General features: G+C 40.0%; 1 protein-coding gene across 3 annotated transcripts in view; it reads right to left on the bottom strand.

Annotated features, from left to right (window-relative positions):
- MITF (melanocyte inducing transcription factor) overlaps window positions 1–20,601 on the bottom strand; it is a 178,094-nt gene extending 157,493 nt beyond the window's left edge. For all 3 annotated transcript variants that reach the window (XM_083355175.1, XM_083355177.1, XM_083355176.1), the window contains exon 1: window positions 20,374–20,601. In XM_083355175.1, the coding sequence (XP_083211301.1) occupies window positions 20,374–20,477 (104 nt within the window). In that variant the 5' untranslated portion in view covers window positions 20,478–20,601. The remainder of the gene's footprint in view (window positions 1–20,373) is intronic.
- Window positions 20,602–21,366: the final 765 nt, after the last annotated feature.

Genomic DNA, 21,366 nt, shown 5'->3' with positions numbered 1-21,366 from the left:
CATTTACATGGCGTTTTTCAGACACATATCCCCAAGAGATCGTTTTTTAAAAAAGAATAAAACAATTAAAATGCACATATCAAGAGTATAATGAACTGAAAACCTCAAAATTATAAGAGCAGGCTAAAATAAGAAAACCCTTGGTATTTATTCTTTATTCTGTGTGTGTGTTTGTGTGTGTTGCACACATGTACCGTCACATGCATATGCTTCAAGGGAGCACGTGCATCCAGGGCAATTCCATTATGAACATTACATGAAGTAATCTCAACAACAAACATTTTTGTTGAGTCATGCCGGAAATGGTAATTAACACATGGCAGCAGTATTGTTTGCTCCTTCAAACTATCTGTCAAGTACAGAGAAAAGTTTTACTAGAGACATACAGTATATAAGGACAGATTTCAAAGGAAAAAGAAAGAAAAACAAAACAAAACAGTAAACCCGAGAGGCAGGTTCAAAATTGAAAACTGGAGTGATTAGAAATCAAAAGAAATACAAACAGGAACCCTTCAAGATGAGATGCATTTGAACCTATTACACTGATTAAGAGTTATTACATTTTAATGATGGACAATGACTGAGGTCCTGGAATATTTGCTGGCTCTAAGAAAATTGTTAGGGGCACAAACACTTTTTGTTTCCTAATGTGCTTGTGACAATTCTTACAGGGGGGGAAAGGGTACATTTTTTTTAATATAATCCAAGATTTTCTTTCTTCCTGAACAGCCTTTTAAAGGATATTGTTAAACTGAGGTACAATTATTGCTATTTTCTTTCTCTTTCTATTTTTTTCTGGCTACCTCTTTGTATATATCTTCTCTGTTTTTATTGTGTCAATGTCCTTCGATCTCAATGAAGGAAGTGGAGGGGGAATTAATTTTCTAAACAGATTAAATTTAAAAAGTGCCAAGAGAAGCATCTTTGTAGCACTGGTGCTACAATGAATATTTAGAATGGAACCAATGAAACATCACATAGGAATATGATTAATTTCAATGGTAGCAAGGCAAAAATTCTTATTATATTTAATGACAACTGAAGTAATAATTGTAAAGACAAAATATCATGCTACTTTAGTAGCTATTAGTATTTTAGTAGCTATTTCAATTATTAAACAGCAGTAAAGCCAGCTGTATACGTTATTATTTTTATTCCCAAAGTTGGATAAAAATAAACTGCTAGAATTGGTGTTTTTTTTTTGTTTCCCAATTATTTATAACTCATAACAAATAACTCCACTTAGGTAAAGTTATATTCAGCAGTACTTGTTCCATGGATACATGTTATTGAAAAACAACGTTTGATTCATTTATTTTTTATGTTCCTGTACCACAAATATTATGTATAATGAACGGAATCTACAATTGCAGTTATAGAAACTGTAAGTGTTCTACAAAGTATTTAAGGGAGAAAAATACTACACCTTTTAAATTTCCAATGTTTATTCAAACAATAATTCTATATGCTAAAAACAGCCATCAATCCAGTCTAAAGAAAACCATACAGTTGTATTGTATCCTAGCACCCTGGAATGGTGCTCAGATATTTATCTTGTATCATACAAGGGGCTTACCATACATAGCTAGCAATTTTCATTACACCACCAGAATAAAATGCATGTTGATAATGTGGCAAAAATAATCAGGGCAACATTCCATATACTCATTGACATAACTGCAAACTAATTTACTATAAGCATGCACTGTATCTTTTTCTATTCAATAGAATACTTGTCTATTGAATCAGACCTTTGGTCCACCTTAATATTATCAACTGAATTTCCTTGATGACTGGCATAAATTCATAAATTCATTATTATATGGTTCCCCAAAGTACAGATACTCCTCAACTTAAAACCACAAATGGAGGGCTGGGCAGCACAAACAAATGACAGTCAATGATTTAAAAGCTATCCATCAACCCACCCCAATCAACATCTAAAAAGCCACACGCAACAGGCATTATAAATACCAGACACACTTCTAGAGACAACTTCCCCCAAAACCCCGGTCCCAGTAACCGACCCAGATTGAATCCTGTAACACCAAAATTAACTTGAGGTATTGCTGTCTCTGAAGATCTGATATCGAATTGACAGGTGATGGAATGAGATGTTGGAAATCATCACAAGTCACAGTAACCACCTTTCCCCAAAAAACCTAAATCCAGGCAAACACTGTCCCTAGAAAAGTTCACCACTAAGAGGAAAAGAAAGAGAATGTGAACAGGAAAAAAAATGGAAATACTCCCAAACTGATATTGAAGTTATATCTGGTCCTCATTTAGCAATCACATTTGGGCCTGGCAACTTGGTCATTAAGTACAGAAATCGCTAAGTGAAACTGTGATTAGGTTTATTATGATCTTACTACAGTTTTCCTTGCTTTATAGACATGTGAAGGTCGCAAATAGGAGGGTCAGTTGTAAGGTTACTTTTTCATCACTGTTGTAACTGCAAACAGTCATTAAATGAGACTTAAACAAGAACTAACTGAAATTACTTATCTGTTCATGAGAGCTCTATGACGTCAGAAAGCTGAAATCCATAACCATTTGTGTTTCTTTCATCGCAGGGCGAAAAGAGATCCAAAGCTGTGATTAGAAAAATATCAATTTCTGCAAGACTCTCTTCCTTTGCGCTGCTTAACAAAAGTGCTCCACAAATCCTTATGCCATAATTAAGGCTAACCTTTAGGGTATTGAGGATTTTTCTTTCTGTTTCTTTTTCCTTTTGGGTAAAAGATTAAACTGGATACCTCCCCTGGAATCAATCAATGGAGGAAATCATTTGCTCTTTTTTTCATTAGCTATTGGTCCTTAGGATGCCACACTTTCCACTGAAGAGTTGAACTAACGCATGGAGTGTGAGAAGAACTGTTCTGAAGCCCGCTTTTAAGTAGAAATGCTAAAGGCTCAGAGAAAGGGGGTGGTGGTAGAGAGAGCCTGCTTTCCCATTGTACAAATTTCCTGAGATTCCCCCCCCCCCCCCGCAGATTGGTAGCTTACAGTTTTGGTGACACAACTCCAAACTGAGCAAAAGAAGAGTACTTGAACAGCCTAGGCATCTGGTTTTCATAGCATTTGACTTTTTAAAAAATGACAAATGAACTGCATATATAGGAAGTCCTCAGCTTACAACCACAAATAGGACCAGAATTTCTGTTGCAAAGCAAGGAGGTTGCTACACGGGTCATGTTTAATTTTACAACCTTTTTTGCCGCAGTTGTTAAGATGCGCAGTTAAGTTAAATGAATCACATAGTCATTAAGCAAATCCAGCTTCCCCAGTGGCTTTGCTTGTTGGAAGCTGTCTGGAAAGGTTGCAAATGATGAGCACATGACTCCTGGGACACTGCAACTGTTGCCAAGGGCCAAATTTTGATCATGTGACTATGGAGATATTGCAATGGTGAGAAAACCAGACACGTTACCTTTTTCAATGCCATTGTAACTTTGAATGTTTGCTAAATGAATGGTTGGTGAGTCCAGGTAGTATTGTTACTACTCTGGCACAGATCTAGAAAATAGGCTGGATTTTAGCTTTTTGTGTTTCCTGTCAGTATCAACTTCTATAGTCCTCTCAGCATTTTGAGGTCAGCTCCAGTAAGAAAAGGGACGCGGTGGCTCAGTGGGTTGGGACCCTGAGCTTGTGGGGGGGTGAAAGCCCTAATAAGCAGGATTATACATAGAATGAAGGCTATTGCTAAGCACATTGATTTGTGCTTTAGATTGTAAGCCGCCCTGAGTCTTCAGAGAAGGGTGGGATATAAATGGGATTTTTTTTAAAAAAAAATACAGATTGGTTCAGAACTGTGTCCAAGGACTGGAAGACTGATGGCCTTCTCTATACATCTTTTCAGGTGTCAAAAGAGAGTTTTTATCTCAGTCTCAAAGTTAAAAGATTCCCCGTTTCTTTATCTCATAGGAAAAAGTTACAGTCTCCTAGTCATCCACATTGCCCTTCTTTGAGCCTCTGCCAGTTGTCTGAATCTTTTCAAAATATGGTGCCCAGAACACAATTCTGTACTTGCAATGGGATGTAACTACTGCAAGATAGAACTTATACTTTCTTCTTCTGAAGACCAAATGGGATCTGAATAGCTTGGTGTTGTCTACTAAGCAGCTTAACGGAAGACAAATGAATACTGTCTGTTTTTAACTCATATGTCGGTCAACTATTGAACTGACTCCTAACACTGATTTGATGCACTCCATTGCCAGAATGCACTTTTTCTGTAACTGGATGCGGGAATGCTCTGAACTGTAAAAAAAAATGGCACTATGGTTTAAGAGGGAGTGAGAAAAAGTTGAAAATAAATTCTGTTCTTCCATAGCAAAAGCTGATATCAGATCAAAAAGTATTTGGGTGAATTGAATACCAGTTGGATAAAACCAACTGAGCTTTTGTTATAATATAGATAACTGTTGCTCTGTTATCGAATACTTTTTTTTCTACAATTTTGCTTCTGTTTGTTTACAAGACACATTTTATTATACTGAAGTCCTGTTCCTCAATATAAGTCCATGTGACCTGTTCTAAAAAAAGAATATTTTCCACTTCTTGCACAACTGGAACAGATATAAACAGTAGCAAAACTGCAATGCAGAACTATGCTGCAGTATACTGAACTCAGGGAATACAGTCTCAAAGGTTATTTTAAATCTCAGCAACATACCCATATAGTATTAAGGAACACTAACATAATTAAAAAAAATTGTAACATCAGAGACCATTGTAAACTGTAATTGCTTTCTAAAAAAACCTGGGATATTTTTTCTCTTGCTGGAACTGAATTTCAGAAATGTGGGTTACTTTAAGACAACGGTGTCAAACTGCTGGCCTGCGGGCCAGATGCATCATAGCGAAACCGCGCCCACCCCATTGCCGGCAATGGCAAAAAAGTCACCATACGTGGCGCAACATCACATGATGTTGCGAATTTGACACCCCTGCTTTAAGTGACCTAATCACACCTCTTCTCTGGGTATCAGGACTCTGCCAAAGAAAAGACATTTTAGGACAGAAGAACATTTCACTGCAGAAATAAAGATATGGATTCTTATGCAAACGTATTACTGATACATTCAAAAGAGTGATAAAATTGGAGGATTATTTGGACATTTAAAAATCTAAACGTGAACCTTTATCCTTTTATTTATTTATTTATTTATGAAATGTATTTGCTGCCTCTGTCTGATGATTCAAACTGTTCAACAGCTATGCTTTTATTTATGAAAAACTGAATAAAAATGAAAATTAATACTGAGCCAATACACACTCACACACACATGCACACACACACATACATACATACCGGCCATTTAAGTATGTTATATAAATAAATACTGACAATGTGGTTATGATTATGAGGAAGCTAAAGCTTGAATCAAAAAGTGAGGTGAAGACTGGAGGAAGAACAAGAACACTCTTTGATATGCTGACGATACATCTCTCCTCTCAAAAACCGAAGAAGGCCTGGAACGTCTGATCAAGAAAAACAAAGAAGGTGGTGAGGATTTTAGTCTCTTTCTGAACATCAAAAAGACCAAGCTCATTGACCCACTGCAAGACATGGAAACATCAAAATAGAGATTGATAGTGAAGAGACAAAATGTGTAGAAAAATTCACTTTCCTGGGATCACAGATAGCTCAAAGCAGTGAATGCAGCCCAGAAATAAAACGTCAGATTGCTCTGAGTCGCACAGCAATGATGAACATGAGCGGAATACGGAAAAACAAGGACATCAGCCTGGCAACCGAATATAGGTTAGCCCACTATTGTGTTCCCTGTTGCTACCTATGGTTGTGAAAGTTGGACCTTAAAAAAAGCAGGACAGGAACAAAATCGAGTTATTTGAGCTGTGGTGCTGGAGAAGGCTCCTGTGTATTCCTTGGACAGCAAAGGTGACCAACAAGCAAGTACTGGAGCTCATAACTGCTTGAAAGAGTTAGTGGTAAAAGGAAACCAGGCCACCAAGAATACAGTGACTAGATATCATCAAAGCTGACACCAGCCAGAGTATATAACAACTCAAAGAAGTAGTGCAAGATCAGAACATGTGGAGAGTCCTGGCCTATAGAATCGCCAAGAGTCAGACACAACTGATTGGATAGCATCATCATCATAAGACAAATATTATGGGAAATGTAAAGTTACATAAATTACATATGACTGAAGAAAAACATAAGCAATAAATGTCAAGCAAAAACATTCGACGTCAGAAACATGACAATAAAATTTAAAGAAAATAAAAATGACCAATATATAAATGATAACATTACAGGGCAGTATACAGCATATTCTATCCAATGCTGTCATTCTGGACACAGAATCACGTTCATTGACAGGAAGTTTTTCTCTTCCTTCTTGTACTACATTCTGGAGTACCTTATGGATACATGCATTGGCTGAAAAAAAATAAGATTGATAGCATTAGCGGTGTTATGTACATGATACAACATAATGCACAATGTACATAATATGCCATTGTGAGTTGCCCACGGTCACTCTGGATAGATAGGCAGATCGTATGTAAATAAATAAATGCTAAAAGTAGCCCTTCTCTGAAGTCTTCAGTTGAAGCTGGAGGGCTGCATGTGGCCCCTAAGATTACTTTATATTTAAACCAGATGCAGAGGTAGAAAATACATGGTAACTGGCTTGGCAGTAGCACTTGTGAGAAGGATCTGAGTGACCTAGTGGATCACAGATGAAGCATATGCAGCAGGGTACTACAACTGCCAAAAAGCCAATGTAATCTTGGACTGAACACATGTACTGTTGATATAACATACTGATAATTCTACTCTTTACTGCACTGGTCTAATGCATTTTGAATTCCAATCTTCATCATGCAAGAAGGATGATGGGATACCAGAAAGACTACAGAGAAGATTGATAAAAATGCTAAGAAACTTGAAGTCTAAATCTTATAAAGAGCAGTCAAAAGCATCAGATATGTTAACTTAAGGAATAAGGAGAGACATGATAGCAGTCTTCAAATATTTGAAGGGCCATCACAAGGAAACACTTAATAGATTCAATAAATCTGTGGATTTATTTTCCAGAGGTCCTAAGAGTAGGACAAGGACCGAAACGTGTAAACTATAGAGGGAGATACAAACTAGAAATAAGAAGGAATTTCCTGACCATTCAAACTATTAAGCTGTGGAAAGCCTGCTTCCTGGAGTGCTGGGTGATTCATCACTGAGATGTTCAGGCAAAGGTTAGATAAGTCATTTTGTGACAGAAATCTTCCCTTGTGTAGGGGGTTGGAATAAACATTCTCCATGGTCTCTTCCAACTCTATGACTGTATGAACTGCCCAATAGTTGAAAGTACATAAAAGACTTATGCTAGAATAAATCAAACACCAATCATCCTCTTCCTCACAGTTCTTACTAGGACCTCCAGGGGAGAAAATAACATTTTATAATGCCTTCCACTGCTATCAAATTTAGTACTTTCTTAAATTGTTAGTAGTGTACACTAAAAAAATCCATAGAGTTCTCTCTCTCTCTATCACACACACACACACACACACACACAGAGACACACACACACACACCATATTGAATCAAAATGCCTGAAAAATAGGAACGTGGCTGCCAAACATCCCTTCCTATAAAAGATACTCCACAGTCAGGTCATTGCAGGTAGTCCTTGACTTACAATCATTCGTTTAGTAACCATTCAAAGTTACAACAGCATTTTTAAAAACGATTTATGACCGTTTTCCACACCTCCCACTGCTGCAGCATCCCCATGGTCCCGTGATCAAAATTTGGGTGCATGGCAACTGGCATGTATTTATGACAGTTGCCCTGTCCTGGGGTCAGGTGATCACTATTTGTAACATTCCCAGAGGGCTTCCAACGAGCAAAGTTAATGGGGAAAGCCAGATTCACTTTATGATTCATTTAATGATTCGCACGATTCACTTAGCAACTGCAGTGATTCACTTAACAACTGTGGCAAAAAAGATCATAAAGTGGGGCAAAACTCACTTAACAACTGCCTTGCATAGCAACAGAAATTTTGAATTAAATTGTGGTCATAAGTCAAGGATTACCTGTCTAGCTGAGAAAACTCTAATAGTTGAAACTTTCTACAGTATTTCCTTTCATCTGATGGGAACTCTCTTCATCCAAAATAATAATAATAATAAAACCCAAAAACCAAGTAAGTCTTTTTATCATTGGCTTGATGATTTTAGATACTGATCTGTAAAGTTGCTCATTTCATACTCAGCTCTTGCTAGCATCTATGCAATTAACTCACTCCACATTTGTACTGATTTACATGTGCAATTTTAAAATGATTTGTGGACTACCAATGGTGTTAATGTTACCCTGCAGACAATGCAAGTGCCGTAAGTACTGTCTCAAAAATAACACATTATCATGAATTTAATACCTAGAATGCCCAGACATCAAAAGACTAATTATATTACATAGCTTGGTTCACACTCAGTTGAGATGAGGAGACTGCTGACACAACAAATGTCCAGATTTAATATTTTATGATTGAGTTCTGTAGTGCTCTTTTCATGTACATGGTAATTAACTACCATCTTATTTGAGACTTATTTAGCACAAAAATTGTACCTCTCTACTTAGCTTAAGGATGTGAATCCTAAGGAAACGGAAGATTATTCATGGATTTCTTCGGCCTCTACATAGTAACTGGGAGCTATAGTGTGCCTATCCAGGCTACCTTAAAGGCAGCCAAAATACTTGCCCTGTCTAGTTTTATATTTAGGTTCTTTTAATTTTTTAAAAAAGGAATTTATCAAGTTTCAAAGCAAAACCCCAACTTCAAGCATATCCAGAATTTTCTTCAGCACCTCTAGGTCTCATGTATACCTCAGAGATATCCTTAAAAAAATAAAATGGTGTGTAACTTCAGCCCATGCTTTGCATCACTTGGGCTGTACTTATCATAGCTGCCATTTTGTGAGAATGCCAATAATATGCTTCATAATTCAAAATATGGAGATGCCTGAGGTCTTATATTCACATACATATGTTCATGATTATTCCCACACACATATACACATGCCTCCCAATTTTATCTTTACTGCAAGTCTGTGAAATATACAAACAAAAATCTACTACCATGCAAATAAAAATCAGGTACCATATATGTGAAAATTTCTCATATGTAAGGTGTATATCAGACTATAATCTATTGCTATTAAGGTAAATCAAATAAATCCAACCAGGTTTGACCAAATAGTGGTTCCTGCTTCTGAATCCTCATTTGTCTGCTTCTGAAATCTCTTTAGTTTATCTCATTACTATATATTTATCTTTTATCTACTAGATCTTTTTTAATTATAAGAATTGAAGAAGCTTTACTAATCCACAACTCAGTCTTCATATTATCTAAAGTACAGCAACAAAAACAATAATGGTGCAACACTGGATTCCACCATAACATTTCATTTCATTTCCTTTTATTAAATTTATATGCCACCCTTCTCCCTGAGGACTCAGGGCGGCTCACAATAAAAATTAAAAAACATAGAGTAAAAAATTTAAAAGAGAATTAAACAATAAATACAAAATTACAAAACAATTTAACCCAGTAAAAGCCTAATTAAAAATCGTAGTCAGTCCAGGCCCGCTTGTTGGAACAACCAGGTCTTCAGGTCAAAATTGTAGGCAACTCTCTTACAATTCAGATGTTCTACAACTATTTTTCTTACTACTTACATCATACTGCTCCATTTCATTAATCGAATAGCAAAAAATCCAGTGTGAAAGTATATTGTTGATAAGGAATCACTGAATGCACTTCAACAGAGTTCACAGCCCACCACAAGCCAGAATGGGATTTATCTGGGGTAGGCAGGGTATACCTAATATTCTGAGTTCTGCAATAGCCTCCATGGTAGATGCCCCCAATCATAAATGCACATTTATCAGAAAAAGGATCAGCCTTCCAAGTAGTATTCTAATTGCCAGTGAGGCAGTTAGGGCCCAAAATCAATCGTGCAGGTATACAAGATATTAAAGCCTAATGCTTTGTTTTGTGTAATGCCAGGTTATTTGGGTTTTTAATTAAAATAATGCTTTTAAAAACTCACATAGGGAAGGTTGCCTCATTCAACTAGTAAGAAAGGATTCCAAGAGTACAGTGGCACTGTGCTATCTATCTTTGGCTTAGCGTAGTTGTGAGTGCATTTGAAATATGATTAAGCAATTAGTGAACTATATATTCTGGGTAGTGAGTCTGGTTGCTACCTTTGAAAATCATGAAGAAAATCCAGTGTCCTTTTGTGAATTTTGTAGAGACTCTTGAGTCTGAAGGATTCAAGATTCAGCAGCCCATTATCAATATGTACATACCGTAGATAAGCGACACAGTACAAAACAGTATGGATTTGACAGGCTTATAAAATGAAAGTGAAGAGAGCATACCTACAAGATATATAGTAAACAATTTATTTTCTTCAGTCAGGAGTAACTTCACAGTATCTCTAGAGGAAAAGCATTCCAATTCATAAATTAAGTTTCTTTATTTCAATGCAGCCTGACATGACAAGGAATGACAAGAAATATTGCCACATTTCTGAGACCTCAGGCAGTATTTGAACACAAAAATAGAATAAAATGTGTTTGTTTTAATAAAATAAATGAAGTCATGCTGAAGCTAAAGTTTTCCATTCAGCCCAAAATCACAGAGTCAGTTTTTGACATCTTCAGGCAAAGACTCTTCTCTGCAACCATATAAAACTCTGGTATAAGCCATAAGGGATCAATGATCTGCTTCCTCATTACACTTAACCATGGTTGTGTGAATAAGCCACAATTAGTTGGCCTTACAGCCCACTCTTAAGTTATTAGTTTTCCTGTACAAACTGCAAAAAACTGCCTTCACAATACATTAATCCTGTATAGGATTTGCAAATCCATGAACTCAACCAATATAAAGCAGGCTTTTATATTACAAAGACAAGACCATGATCAGTTACTGAAAGCAAAGCAGTGATACAGACTTCACTTGGGGCCCAGCAGTCCCACCCATCCAAGCTAATGGTGGGAATTGTCATTAGCCCAAACCCAGAAAGGTGTCAAGAAACCTGACAACACATGAGAATAGCACCAAAGCTTCTTATCTTAGTTTTTCAATGGATGCAACCGCAGCAAACAAATATATTTACAAATACTGAACACCTCTCTGCTTTGAGGTTATTCTTCTATTAGTATTGCTGTCATAACTGAGGACTTTCCTAAAATTTTCACATTTTTTTTTAAAAAGAGGCAATAACTACCTCAGGTGATTTTCATGGCAATCAGTTTATCAGCTTATGATTACCATTTAAACCACAAAGTTAAGAAAAAAAAGCTGTAGCATGACAAACAATCTAGTTTTCATTACGAACTGAGGAACCTTCTTATTTAGCATTGGAAATTGATTTGGCTCTTTTCCCTCTAATTTCTATCAACTGGGGAACTCGTTCAACTGAGCATCACTTTTGTTGATTTGGGACTGCACGGATACTGGTACATTTTGATTATGATGGAAAATGCGCTTCTTTTTTTGATCAGTTTCTCAAACTACATTCAGTTCAAATATGAGCCTATTTGAGTACTAATATAAAAAGCTGAATGAAGATAAGGAAAAAGCAAATAAGATACAGGAACACAAAAGCTGTAGTGATTGCACAAGTTTCTTCTGCAAATATTAAAATCCTATCTGATCAGCAAATGTACAAATATGGTTATCTAAACTGTCAGGGATAAGATAGAGCAACTCAATCAACTAACATCCTCACACTAATATGAGGTAACTCCAGGGTGGCTTTGAGCCATAGGATAGCTGCCAATTCTGCTTCTGACTCACATATCTAAGATCTGTCAAAGGAGGCTTTTGACAACACAAAGCAAATCTATCATTGCTGAGGGACTTCATCCTGAGCCTGTTGACACTGCAACATCAAAAAAAGAAAAGGAACAAAGTAAAACAGTGAAAGTATAAAAGATGTTCATAACTTCTTCAGTCCTAGAGTGGAGAAGACGGTGAACATATTAGCCAATGGAACATCTGCAAACAACAATAATAATAACAACAACAACCAAGCAGAGAGCATCAAGGAGTTTAAAATAGATTTACAGCTGACAGGCCAAGACAATGAAAAAGTTGTTTCAATGGATCTACAAAAGAATTTGGTTGAAGCTTTAAAATTTAAAAGAAAATATTCTGTAGTTCAGCACTGAATTCTGGAGTTCTTGGTGCTCTCTGAGCTTGTTTGCTTGCAGACATTTCATTACCCAGCTAGACAAGATTATCAGTGTGGAGTATAAGGCTTGCTGCCTGTTTTTATGCAGTAGTGGTGTGCTGCCAGCAGTGCTGGGACTGTAGTTTCCTCCTTGGTGGTTCCTTTATGGGAGCATTGTTTTCTGCCTGCTTATCCCTGCCTATCTGAACATGGGCTGCTGGAGGGGATGTATTTGTAATTGTTAGTTGTCAAGGGGATAAAAATGATAAAAAGGAAATCTATACTATACTGAGAATGTTGAAACAATAGCAAGGATGCAGGTTTAGCTAATATAACTGGGGAAAATGTTTAAATCTAGATTGTTCTGTACCAGCCTGCTACCGGCCTTGCAGAAAAGGCAACCCCTTTACAGACGGCAAGAGGCTGGAATACGTCTGACAAATTTATTACAAAAACAAACAAGACACGAACCAAGATACCGGAGCTTTGAAACACTATCTGAGCAAACCAGCCCTCCCCACACAAGTCCTTTATAAAGAGTTCAGGGCATGGCTTCTCTCTCCCTCCTTCCGAGAAGCCCCATTGCCTTCCTCTGTTTACTCCTACTTGACTGCCTCCTGCATCGGGCGTCCTTGAACAGGGCCAGCTGTGGGTCATCTTCATCCACGCTGTCAGGCTCACACAGCTGGGTCTCCACCAGGTGGGAGGGGCCTGGCTGGGGACTCTGCGGAGCCTCAAAGCCATCATCAGCAAGTTCTTCAACACCCCCCTCCTCCCCCTCATCTGAGTCATCCGACCCAACTGCCGAACCCACAGGCTGACCCTGAATCACAACACAGATATGGATTTGTGTGCGTACAGGGCCTTTGAGCCTAGCTCGACATCATTATTCCCTATCCAGGGGTAGGCAACCTTGGCTCTTTTATGACTCGTGGACTTCAACTCCCAGAATTCCTGAGCCAGCATGGCTGACTCAGGAATTCTGGGAGTTGAAGGCCATGAGTCATGAAAGAGCCAAGGTTCCCTACCCTCTGCCCTATACCATTGCTTCCCAAATCTAGGTGAATTACCCGAAATTAATTAAAAGTGGTTTTTCTTTGGGCTAACGCACATGAACTCATTCCCCTATCACAATAGGGATATTTAAATAAGGACTTTCTGGTAAGCGGTTTTGGGTATGAAGGAAAACGTTTCCCCCACAAAGAGAACAGCAACAAAGATGATTGGGGGACTGAAAGCTAAAGTATACAAAGAACTGTTGCATAAATTGGTTATATCTAATTTAATGAAACAAAGGACTAGGGGAGACATGATAGCAGTCTTTCAATATCTCAGGGGTTGCCACAAAGAAGAGGGAGTCAAGCTATTGTCCAAAGTAGCAGAAGGCAGAACAAGAAGCAACGGATGGAAACTAATCAAGGAGAGAAGCAACCTATAACTAAGGAGAAACTTCCTGACGCTTAGAACAATTAACCAATGGAACGGCTTGCCTCCAGAAGCTGTGGTACTCCAACACCAGAGGTTTTTAAGAAGAAACTGGACAGCCATTTATCTGAAATGATGTAAGGCAGAGGTCCCCAACCTTTTGGGCACTAGGTACCAGTTCCGTGGAGAGAGGTTTTTCTGCGGACCGGAGGGTGTGTGGTTTTTTTGTGCTGCCTGCATCCCAAGGATGGGGCTTTGCTTGTTTGTGTAGACCGGTTGCTGGCATGGTACTGATACTGGTCCATGGACCAGGGGTTGGGGATCCCTGATGTAAGGTTTCCTGCTTGAGCAGAGGGTTGGACTACAACAATGGCCCCCAACCTTTGGGCACTTGGACCAAATCCATGGAGAGAGGTTTTACCGCAGACCAGAGGAGGCGTGGTTTCGCATGCTGCCTGCATCCTGTGGATGGGGCTTCACTTGTTTGCACAGCCTGGTTTCTGGCATACCGCACACAGCCTGGTGCTGGTCCACAGACCAGGGGTTGGGGACCCCTGGACTAGAAGACCTCCAAGATCCCTTCAAACTCAGTTATTCTGTTATTCTATTCTGTTAAAAATAAATGGCTGCTGAAGGAATGTGACTTAAATACAAAAATTAAAGACCAATATGAAAGAAGAATGCTGAATTGGTTTGGTTATAGGGAGAGAATTAATAAAGAGTGAATTGTAAAATAAACACGAAGAGTGAATGGATGGAGAACAAAAGGAATATTGAGAAAGTTGGGTTAATGAGATCCTTATAAATAGACACGCAAGAAACTTAAAGAACCAAAGGCAATGTCTGAAGTGGCATATGGATGTGGCAAAAGAAAGGTTCATTTGCAAGGTCCTGTCCATTTTCTTATTTCATATCTTTAATTTCTTTGGCATTATTTCTTCCTTCTTTTCTGTGTCCATTGGACAACGTTCAGTAAGTCCAATTAATCTAGGTAACCAAATTTAGCAGGCATATTTGCTCTCAGTGGTTCTTCTAATATAAATAGCAATTGGTGGTTACTCCGAAGAAAAGTCTTTATCTTTAAATAATATTCAGTAGGTGTTTGCTCAAACTGACTCAACATTGTATATTTTCATAGATACAATGAGAGCAGGCCAACAAAATATCTAGTACAAAATATCCCATTGTACTAAGGCAGCCATTATGGCTTAATATGATGTGTAAACCGAGACAAAGCCTGACTCACGTAATGAGCCATATCATGTTTTGGTTGCTGGCCATGACCTTAGTGGACATGATTCTAGCCACTGTGATTTGTAAACCATAGTTGATGGCTGATTATAGTCTCAAACATACCATTTTGGGGGAAAGTGGGGAAATAGTATGCTTGAAGCTCTAGATGCATCCGATTCTTTTACTGGAATTTTCTGTATCTTTAGCTTTCTGGATTATCTCGTAGGATTGGACCCTGATACACTATTTTACAGTAGTTTTGGTCCCATGCTGTTGAACATATACATAATACTTCCTTTGTGTTAGAACATGTCCAATTTTTTTAAAGAATGTGTTGGATGAAATTAAATTTATACAAAATAAACAAATGCATACAAGATAATTTCCTATTCTAAATAAGAAAAAGGATACAAGCTGGGAACTGAGATTTTGGATGGGAATGCACTCCCCTACTGAACAAATCCACACATCTCAAAGTGTGATTTGATCCTCAGCTGCCTCTAAACTTGAAAGTGGCAGCAGACAGTGTATTTGCTTCATTTATGTAAAATGCTTCATTTAACATTTCTAGCCTGTTGAATTAAATAAACTATGTGGGTGTGTTCCAAAAAGACCGTCTCCCATCGTATCCTGTTCTTATATTAGCTAAATTTTTGTTAATTTTAATAGTTACCATTTTCAGTGTTTCATATTGTCATTTTTACCATGTTGTAACGGTCTCTTGATAGTGAGGTACCATATAAATTTAATAAATAAATAAACTCTGGGTAGATTACAGCAATTTTAAAATTACAAATGCAGGAATAAAATATATTAAATATGACAAAAACAACAATAAATCAGTAATAATCAATCACCTTTTCCTCAAGATGGTATTCAATAAAAAATTAGTCAGAGTTAAAATCCTGGGAAAATAGGTAAAGGTAAAGGTTCCCCTGCACATGCGTGCTAGTCGTTTCCAACTCTAGGGGCCGGTGCTCATCTCCGTTTCAAAGCCGAAGAGCCAGTGCTTGTCCGAGGACATCTCCGTGGTCATGTGGCCGGCATGACTAGACACCAAAGGCACACGGAACGCTGTTACCTTCCCACCATAGTCGTCCTTATTTTTCTACTTGCATTTTTACGTGCTTTCGAACTGCTAGGTTGGCAGAAGCTGGGACGAGTAATAGGCGCTCACTCTGTTACGCGGCACACGGGATTCGACCCGCCAAACTGCCGACCATCTGATCGACAAGCTCAGCGTGCTAACCCACTGAGCCACCGTGTCCCTTCCTGGAAAAATAAAAGTCTTTAAATTTCTCCTAAAAACCATGTAGTGTAGAATCATGCCTAGCACCATAGCAGCAACTTTTCCCATAATCATTGGAGTTGGCAAAAAGTATCCACACCTTCCTTGCATTCCACCTTGATAGCTTACACTTACTTGCTTGCTCTGCAGGGTCTATCCCTGGAAAACCTTCAGAAGTTGGAATGGAAGCAAAATGTCAGAGGAAGTCTGCTATCTACTGCAAAGAGCAGAGATTACATGCCTGTACTATCAAACATGCACAAGTTCTCAGACACAAATCAAAAGTGTCAGTATTAAGGTTCAGCTTCTGATTAAGCAGATTATCTGCAGTGTTTGTAGTTTATTTTAATTTCAACAGCAGGGATTCGGTTAGGGCGTTCTTGGAACATGGAAAAGAAAAGGCTGTTCAAAGCATGCCAAAGGAGCAACAGATTATCCTTATTTTTTAAGCAAGGCCTGAGCGTCAGTTAGGGAAGCTAGATAAAAGCTTCCAACCAACTCACAGAGATCTCATCTTAATGTAATCACTAATCAAAGTGGACTGTTTCCAAGATTTCCTGGCATTTGGTCTGATTAATGAGATGCATGAATCTTCTTCTTGGTCATATGCTGCTGCTGTTCAGTACTTATCAGACCTGGGCGTGGGATGAAAAGAAAGCTAGGCATTCTAGTGGATAACATGAGCTATGAACTTAAGGGTGGGTCTGCATTCCTCTTGGCCCTATTACATTTCTCATCAGCTTTTGAGACCATCGACTATGGTATCCTTTTGGGCTGCCTATAAGGACTGGAAAGCGAAAGCACAATTCTGCAGCCATGGGTGCTTCCCATCAGTATTAATGGGAAGACGAGTGGTACCACGGTCTCACCACCGCTCTTCAACATCTACATGAAGTCACTGTGGCAGGTCATCTCCCAGTTTGGTGTGAAGTGTCATATATATGATATTCAACCTAGGCCGAATCTTAATGGTCCATGAGGATGGTCTTGAGCCGCTATCTTTGCCGCTATCATGCAAAGGTGTTTCAACCCATAGGAAAAAAAAGGGGGGTATAGGAAGAGTCTCAGAAGGAACCCTCTTTTGTTTTTTCAAAAGTAAAAGTGAAGGAAGGAAGAAGCACTTTCAGACTTGCAAGATTCTTTCGCTATAACCTTACAATAAAAGTAGTGTTAGTACTCATTCAAGGACTACCTCAAAGAGCTGACATCAGTCTTACAAGTCTGAAAATGCTTCTCTTGCACGACAGTTGTCTGGGTAGCAACTCTTCCTCCTGATTCCCAAGATCATTTCCACAGGCATTACAGAAACAGGGAGGCTGTGAAACCAGAGATAAGATATGGATGAGTAGAAGGAAGTTCAGGCTTTATCTCAGCAAAAGAGAGTAACTATTTGTTTAGAAACATGGTGGCTCCAGGATAGTGCTAGGATTAACTATGTAAGGATTGTTCAGAAACTGATCCACACCTAGGGGGCCCTCTTGGACTCACATCTCCTACCTGAAATGTAGGTAGAAACCCTGGCCAAGTAGGGCTTTAACCTGCTGAAAGTGGTACACCGGTTGCTGCCTTAGACCATCTATAATTTATTATAGACCAGATTATGTCTATCTTCAAGATATCACTATGTATCTGGGTTACTATAACTAAATGAGGCTACCTTTGAAAATGATTTAGCAATCTTAGTTGGTACAAAATGCAGTGGGTAGATTACTATGAAGCTGTCAGGCTCTTTGTGCCTAACACTCACTGAATTCAAAACACTGAAGAGTTTATTACTGCTACCTATGCATACGAATCTGGTCAACTAATGGCCAAAGCTAAATTGGCACTAGATAAGAGTCAATGGAATTCATGGGGATCTGGACTTGGATCTCTTGTGGCTGTGCAATGATTCCAAACTGATGACACGTTTAACCCCGCCTTCTAGCTCAGCCTGTTCATCTCCTACGGAAGTTAAATAAATGAACTTTAATTATCTAAATAGCTTAAGGGCTGATGATCTGAAGGACTGCCTCCCTCATTATGGTGAACCAGTCAAACCATTCAGGCCTTCAAGAGAAGGCTTTTTGAAGGTTTGTATTTATTACTCGCTGCCACTGGCAGAAATCTGTTACATCTGGCTCACTTAGTTCCTTCCAAACTTCAGAAATTAAGTTTGGCCCTCACTTTCTGCATTTACAAAAATCCATTTTCTCCACTAGGATAGCTGTTAATTGATTTTAGTATGAATTTTAACGTACGCATTTAATTTTTTAGAGACTTGAGTATTTAATTGAGTAGAAAAGCAAGCTATGAATTGAATAACTTGTGAGCTGTCATTTAAGAAAAAAGAGATGTGTATTCAGCCAGGTTCTTTCATTTACATTAGCAACAACTTTAGCTACGCTTACACATTTTAAATTGTTAATATTTTATGTTATATTATTAACCATCCCAAGTGTCCTATGGGTACAATGGAAGAATATAAATTGTAATAATAATTAAAAAGCAATGACATAGTATAATATATGAATCCAGCCTTAGTCTTCTTTATTGTGTCTTGCATTGTCACTTCATGCTGTGTATGAATACTTCTGATCGATGTGATCTATATATGGGGTCCATAAAACTAGTGTGTGTGAATATTTCCGATCAATGTAATCTATGCAGGAGATCCAGAAAACTATTTAGTCATCAAACTCTACAGCACCGTTCACAAAATAAGTGGGTTCCCACTACCCTACCAGTCCTATTTCTGAATAGAGGAAAGGGCTAACAATTCAATGGTATAACAACCCTTGTGATTCAAAAAACGTGATCAGCCCATCCAAGGCAGACACAGACCTAAGAGTTTTCTCTGTCTGCTTGCCATTGCTTAATACACATGCAACTATCAGTGGAAATCTGTAACTCCCAGCAGAGGCCAGATAATGCCTCTGGTGAGAGGTCCAACAATACCCTTTACATAATACCAACCACAGCTCTTGGCCCCTCCTTCCTCGCCCCAACACACACTAAACAAAACTGCTATTATGACAGGAACCACTCACTAAATGGCTGCTTTTATAGCCCTGGCTGTTTCCTTTCAATATTTGTATTATGTTTTTTTCTTAAAAAAAAAAAGTTTTGCTTTTGTTTTTGTTTTGTTTGTTTTTACAAATAGGCTGAAGGCACCAGTAGACCCATCCAGGATTCTTCTGCAGCCCTCCCTCTTTTCTCTCCCACTCCCCTTTCCACTCACTCACCCATCCACCCACCCACCGGCTGTCAGAGGGAACCGTGGTTTGAAGGAGAAGCAGAATAAACCCACATTGCTGGGATGGAGAACTGGAAAGGGAGGGGGGCACACTGAGGAGTCCTTCTCATTTGCCATGCCCACTTCACATACAAACACACACAGAGACCCCCAGGGCAAACTGGCAGGGCCTCTCCTGTCCAGCATGCCAACAACCCACACGCGCTATCTGCACATCTTGCAGAGCAAAACAACAAGAAGAAAAGTCTAGGTAAACTTGAGAGGTGACGGGACAGCCACACCACTTGCGTTGGGGTTTTTGCTACAAGAGCTGCGACGGGCAGCAAAAAAAAGAGCCGAAGGCAAAGCCACCTGCGCTACGGGAGGTTTTTCCTCTTCCCCCATCCCCCCCCCCCACCCCGCCCAACACCCACCCCGGGCAAGTTATTCCTTCTTTTCCGAGGGCGATAGGAAAGAGCGAGGGAATCGTCAGGCCCAGAGAGAGGACAGCTCCACGACCGCGCGCCGTGGGGTGACGAGGGGAGGAGGAAGAGGAATTCCTGAGCAAAAGTGAAAGAGGGCGAGGAGAAAAGGTGCCGAGCGACCAGGAAAAGGGGCGGCAGCCTTCGGGGTGGGGGAAAGGGCAGCGGGACGGGCGAGGGAAGGGCGGCGAGAGCCCGCAGGGGAGAGAAAGAGGGATGCTGACAAACTGGCGCCCACGAAAGCCCCCCCACCCACCCCCCAAAAAATAATCCGGTCCCGATTTCCCCGCTTTATGCCCTTTGGAGCGGTTAAGCGTTGTTAAAGGGTGCAAGAGATGTCCCGCTCCCGCCTGCCGGACGAGGCGATCGATAAAAGCAAGGGCTTGAAGGGGAGGGCGGGGGAGGGAAAGGAAAGTCAGAGAGGAAGACGTGGATTTTGGGAGGGGGGAAGGAGGAGGAGGAGGAGGAGGAGGAGGAGGAGGCAGGAAGGGAGCGCGCACCTGTGTTTCAGAGGCTGACTTTTCAGCTCATAGTAGATCTTGGGCTCCTCGTGGAACTCCTCTCCCACCTCGAAGTCCGGCACAATGCCCGATTCCGCCTGCATGACCCCTTGTCTTGCCCCGCGCCCCCGCCGGGAGGGGGAAAACAGCGTCCCGTCCTCCCAACAAGCGTTGCCTGCCCGGCTGTCGCGCTACGCTGGCCACGCGCACTTGCTCCAGCCTGGGACTCGCCTTATTTGCCGACTCTGCTGCGTTTCGCCTGGTATGCCCACGACCGACTCCGCGGCGCCCGCCCCTTCGCACACACCTCCCTCCCGGTGCTGCTTGGGAATTGTAGTCTTTCCGGGAGACAATCTCCGGCGCTCCCCGAAGAATACGCACTACTACTCCCAGAAGGCTAAAGAAGCGTGACGTAAGCCGAGGGCGGAGCCGAAAGAGACACCGGCAGGCGTCCTGTCAATGTCAGCAAAAGCGCTGGCCAAGGGTATTTCGGTGGCTCGGCGGGCAAGGCTGAGCTGCTTTCCTAGAATGAAAAGCATCGACGCTCAAACCTTCCGGGAAATTAGACTCTGTGTCTTTCACTGGAGACTAGCCCTGCTTGCCCTCTGCATCTGAGCAGGGGTGCCGTCTCCTCTGCCCTAAAGTCCTGTCTTAGATACTGGTATTTATTAGTTGCCAGTGTCAAGGCACTTCAGAAACGCCTCAGCTTCTTTATGTGTGCCAGGATCTGTATTTAAGTTTGTGCAGAGACTACTACTTTTTTTAAAAAAAAATCCCATTTATATCCCGCCCTTCTCCGAAGACTCAGGGGGGCTTACAACTTAAAGCACAAATCAATGTGCTTAGCAATAGCCTTCATTCTATGTATATGCCTGCTTATTACTTCAGGGTATGGACTTGTTTAGCAGTGAAGTACAGTCACCACAAGTTATAATTTGAAACACTGAAGTTACCTTGCAGGAGAAAAACCACATGCACATAGCCCCACACAAA

Source organism: Vipera ursinii (genome assembly GCF_947247035.1).
Source record: "Vipera ursinii genome assembly, chromosome: 2".
Lineage (NCBI taxonomy): Eukaryota > Metazoa > Chordata > Lepidosauria > Squamata > Viperidae > Vipera > Vipera ursinii.
The sequence above is the reverse complement of the archived record's forward strand: the minus strand, read 5'-3'. Positions and strand labels throughout refer to the sequence as shown.